A 5000-nucleotide genomic window follows, 5' to 3' on the forward strand; every position below is an offset into this window, starting at 1 on the left:
TAGCTTGCCATGCTAATGGCCAGAAACTTCCACCCATGGTGATATTCAAAAGGAAGACCTTGCCAAAAGAGACCTTTCCAGCCGGCGTCATCATAAAAGCTAACTCGAAGGGATGGATGGATGAAGAAAAGATGAGCGAGTGGTTAAGGTAAGTTTACGCAAAGAGGCCGGGTGGCTTTTTTCACGCAGCTCCGTCCATGTTGATATACGACTCCATGCGCGCCCACATCACGCTGGTTTTTAATATATTATTAAAGTTTGACTGACCTATCTGACTGTTTTTTTGACATTCCTTTAGCGCAGTTAGATGCGGCTTATAACACGGGGCGGCTTATAGGTGGACAAAGTTTTGAAATATGCCGTTCATTGAAGGCGCGGCTTATAACCCAGGGCGCCTTATGGTGCGGAAAATACGGTATATGAATGAGGTAGGTCCTCTCCACTTGGTACATTGAAAAGTAGCTGGCCTGCAGAAAAAAGTGTGGCCACCCTGCTCTAATATATCAAAATAAACATAACGGAGGTGTAATGTCAGTTGTGGCTGCTTTTTCCAGGCTTTTGATTGGACAAAATGTGCATGGCAGCAGGTGTGTGCAATTGTGTGTAGACAAAGACAGTTTTGAAACTACACTTGTGTGGATGGAGATCGTTTTAACCCCAAATATGCGTTTTTGAAACTCTCCGTTAGAGATGCGCGGTTTGCGGACACAACCGCGGAGTCCGCGGATTATCCGCGGGTCGGGCGGTTGAAAAAAAAAAAAAATTAGATTTTATCCGCGGGTCGGGTCGGGCGGTTGAAATAAAAAAAAAATTAGATTTTAAATAGATTCAGGCGGGTGGCAGTTAAACCAATTGGGAAATATATATACATAGTTAAATGTTGTTACCCACATACGAAAAACGAGCAGGCACCTGCAGCATATGCCACAACAGAAGAAGAAGAAAAAAAAAAAAGATGGCAACGCCGGCAGCAAACGTGGTACGCGACAAACTAAAAAAGGGAATACTAAAGACCAGAGGAAAAAAAGGCCAGAAAAGTTCAGCGTGGACTCGTTTTTATGAGGTTGTAAATCAGGATGATAGTATTGCTGGCTACGTGATTTGCAAGAGCTGCGACGCTGTTTATGTCTACGACAGTCACAAAACCGGGACATCTAACATGGTGCGTCACATTTGTGCAAAACCCCCGAACCTCCACAAACACCCTGAGCGTGAGCAGTTTCGTCCGCCGTGATCCCAGAAGAGTGCCACAGGATGTTAAAACAAGATAGAACGCAGCTGCCTGCAGCAGTTTTAAGTGGCGCGAGCGCGCTTGGAGGGGCGCTCAGCGCGGCTCCCAGATGATTGCGCACTGGTGTGCGTCTGGGCCAAGACAGCGTGGCACGCATTGAATGTCTCTGCTGCATTGGATCAGTCTCAGGGCCGGCCCGTGGCATAGGCCGTATAGGCAAATGCTAAGGGCGCCGTCCGTCAGGGGGCGCCACGCCAGTGCCACAAATGTTGGAGAAAGAAAAAAAAAGAAAAAAAGTTGGTACTATTATTTCTAAATACAAAAAAATAATCCCACGTTAATTAAAATGCAAAGTAAAGCCTATTTAATAGAAATATTATTTGTTACAACATTACGCCCCTCCCCCCCGCACGGTGCGCCCCCTCCCTTCCCGTATCATGACTCTTTTTGGACGTCACCACATCAAAAAATCAACACAAGATGTCAAAACGGCCAAAACTGTCAGGTGCCCAGGGAAGAAAAAAGAGAAAAGAAAAGGAGGAGAAACGAGAAAAAGACAAGAGGTAGCAGGTAGGTAACGTTAGCCTACATGAAATGATTTGTCTGTTACAGAATGTGATAGTAACCTGGCTTTTTAGCATTAAGCTAATGTTACATGATTCGGCAATTGCTAATCAATAAATAGCTAGTTCTGTTTTAACGTCGGGTTAATATTGTGGAGGGGGCTAAATTGTTATGGAAAATAATAATGTAACGTTAGGTCATTACAGTACTCCCACCTTACATTCCTCAGGGACATTTGTATTAGATCTTTTAAGCAGGTGTTTTTTGTTTACATTGTTATTGCCTTCTGGTTAGCTAATGTTTGCCCTGCAGGTAATAGTCACTTTTCCACCCCTTTATATATTAGGTATAGTTGTAAGTAAAAAAAAAAAAAGGTCAAAGACAAAGCTATTCGGGTTCTTGTGAGTATATACACTTCACTGCCGATGTGGGGGGGGGGGCACCTAAAATCTTGCCTAGGGCGCCAGATTGGTTAGGGCCGGGCCTGATCAGTCTCCTTTCTTTAACAGGCAAAAGCTTTATAACCTCACTAATGCCTTGCATCGTCTATATTAGATATATAACAACGGGCGGGTGCGGGCGGGTGCGGTTTTGATTAAATGTTAGTTCGGGTGGATGGCGGATGGTTGACGACTTTTGTGATGCGGTTGCGGATGAATTAATTGCCTATCCGCGCATCTCTACTCTCCGTGTTCGCGTGGACACGGCCTAAGATCATGGGTTTCACTATGTAAAGTGCTTAGAGTCACTAGAGAAAAGCGCTATATAAATATAAATTCACTTCACTTTACTTTGTATGGATCATCGCATGGCTCTAAAGCCACTTGACCGGACTTTTATCTCTAGACTAGACTTAAGAAGTCTGGAAATTCCTCTTAACCGCTCTTCGTCTCACACACACACACACACACACACACACACACACACACACACACACACACACACACACACACACACACTGTGACCTGAGTAATGACAGCACCAGGAGTGGAACACTTAGCAGAGATATGCTCTGTTACACATCCACACGCATCGGGAGCAATGGTCAGCTGACCCCGACACGCCTTTACATCCCCCGAGTACTTGGGCTTTTGGAAAGAGTCGTACGAAAAAAAAAAAAAGCATCAAGAAAAAGGTGAGCGCCTACCGCACGCAGTAGGAGGAGGACGTGAACATCAGGAAGAGGATGAGAACCAGGAGAACGCCGGTGACTCCTGGAACTGGGAGGAAATCACACAACTGCTCAGTGGTCTGGAAACTTGCCTTTGGAAACGAGTTTTAGGGTCTTACCTGTGGTTAGAATAATTAGCTTTGGGTCCTGTGGGGACATAAAACACTCATAAATGTGGTCTTCAGTCCTAAAATAGTGTGGTCTTATACCAGGGGTGTCCAAACTCTTTGACGTATTGGGCTAAAAACTAGAGATGATAAATACTTTAAAATGTAATATCGGAAATGATCGGTATCGGTTTCAAAAAGTAAAATGTAAGACTTTTTAACAGCGACGTAGGGAGAAGTACAGTCACATGATATCTACGGCTTTTCACACACACAAGGGAATGCAAACGCATAATTGGTCAACAGCCATACGGGTCACACTGAGGGTGGGCGTATAAACAAGTTTAACACTGTTACAAATATGCGCCACACTGTGAACCCACACCAAACAAGAATGACAAACACATTACCCCAAAATCCCTTGCAGCACTAACTCTTCCGGGACGCTACAATATACACCCCCCCCCCCCCCCCCCCCAACCCCGCCCACCTCAACCAGCAATGCATCATCAGAGAGGGTGCTCAGCAACCCTACACTCACTCCTTTCCTGCAAATTAAACTTCACAGATGCTGCCCATACCTATGCTCCTTCAAAGGCTGTGCTACTGGCTGCAAAGCATTGCACTTAAAATACAACAATGAGTAGAGGAGTGTTATGTGTGTGTGTATATGTGTAAATAAATGAACACTGAAATTCAAGTATTTCTTTTATTTATATATATATATACATATATATATATATATATATGTATATATATATATATATATATATATATATATATATATATATATATATATATATATATATATATATATATATATATATATATATATATGTCTTAATAAGATTATCCAAAAAATAGTGCTCGATACCGTGGTAGAGCGCAATATATGTATGTGTGGGAAAAAATCAATAAATATATATATATATATACATATGATATATATATATATATATATATATATATATATATATATATATATATATATATATATATATATATATAATAAATATATGTAGAGCTAGAATTCACTGAAAGTCAAGTATTTATTTTATTTATATATATATATATATATACTTTCAAATACAGCAATGAGTAGAGGAGTGTTATGTGTGTGTATATGTGTAAATAAATGAACACTGAAATTCAAGTATTTCTTTTATTTATATATATATATATATATATGTATGTGTATATATATATATATATATATATATATATATATATATATATATATATATATGTATATATATATATATATATATATATAATAAATATATGTATAGCTAGAATTCACTGAAAGTCATTTATTATATATATATATATATATATATATATATATATATATATATATATATATATATATATATATATATATATATATACACTTTCAAATACAACAATGAGTAGAGGAGTGTTATGTGTGTGTATATGTGTAAATAAATGAACACTGAAATTCAAGTATTTATTTTATTTATATATATATATATATACATACATATATATATATATATATATATATATATATATATATATATATATATATATATATATATATATATATATATATAGCTAGAATTCACTGAAAGTCAAGTATTTATTTTATTTATATATATATATATATATATATATATATATATATATATATATATATATATATTCTAGCTATAAATATACTCCTTAACAACCCCCCCCCCCCCCACCCCCCCACCCCGTTAGGCTATGAAGTAGAAAACAACTCCATTCAGTGTCAGTGTCCCTCAAATAATCAATATAAAATACATGTATAAATACAATCAATTCCCTCTTAACTCTTTTTAACTGTAAATAATAATAGATTAATTTATCAGCAATTAAATCAAGCATGCAAATTATGAATGATCATCCCACATGAACTATATAACCCATAAGTTACAACACATGT

At 38.0% G+C, this 5000-nt stretch overlaps 1 protein-coding gene across 2 annotated transcripts in view; it reads right to left on the reverse strand.

Moving 5' to 3' along the window:
- Positions 1-5000, reverse strand: part of nox4 (NADPH oxidase 4) — a 71665-nt gene that overhangs the window by 38547 nt on the left and 28118 nt on the right. For both annotated transcript variants that reach the window (XM_061925870.1, XM_061925869.1), the window contains exons 6-7: positions 3086-3113; positions 2943-3015 (exon numbers count right to left, since the gene is read on the reverse strand). In XM_061925870.1, coding sequence (XP_061781854.1) covers positions 2943-3015; positions 3086-3113 — 101 coding nt within the window. The remainder of the gene's footprint in view (positions 1-2942; positions 3016-3085; positions 3114-5000) is intronic.

Source organism: Nerophis lumbriciformis, linkage group LG30 (genome assembly GCF_033978685.3).
Source record: "Nerophis lumbriciformis linkage group LG30, RoL_Nlum_v2.1, whole genome shotgun sequence".
Taxonomy (NCBI): domain Eukaryota; kingdom Metazoa; phylum Chordata; class Actinopteri; order Syngnathiformes; family Syngnathidae; genus Nerophis; species Nerophis lumbriciformis.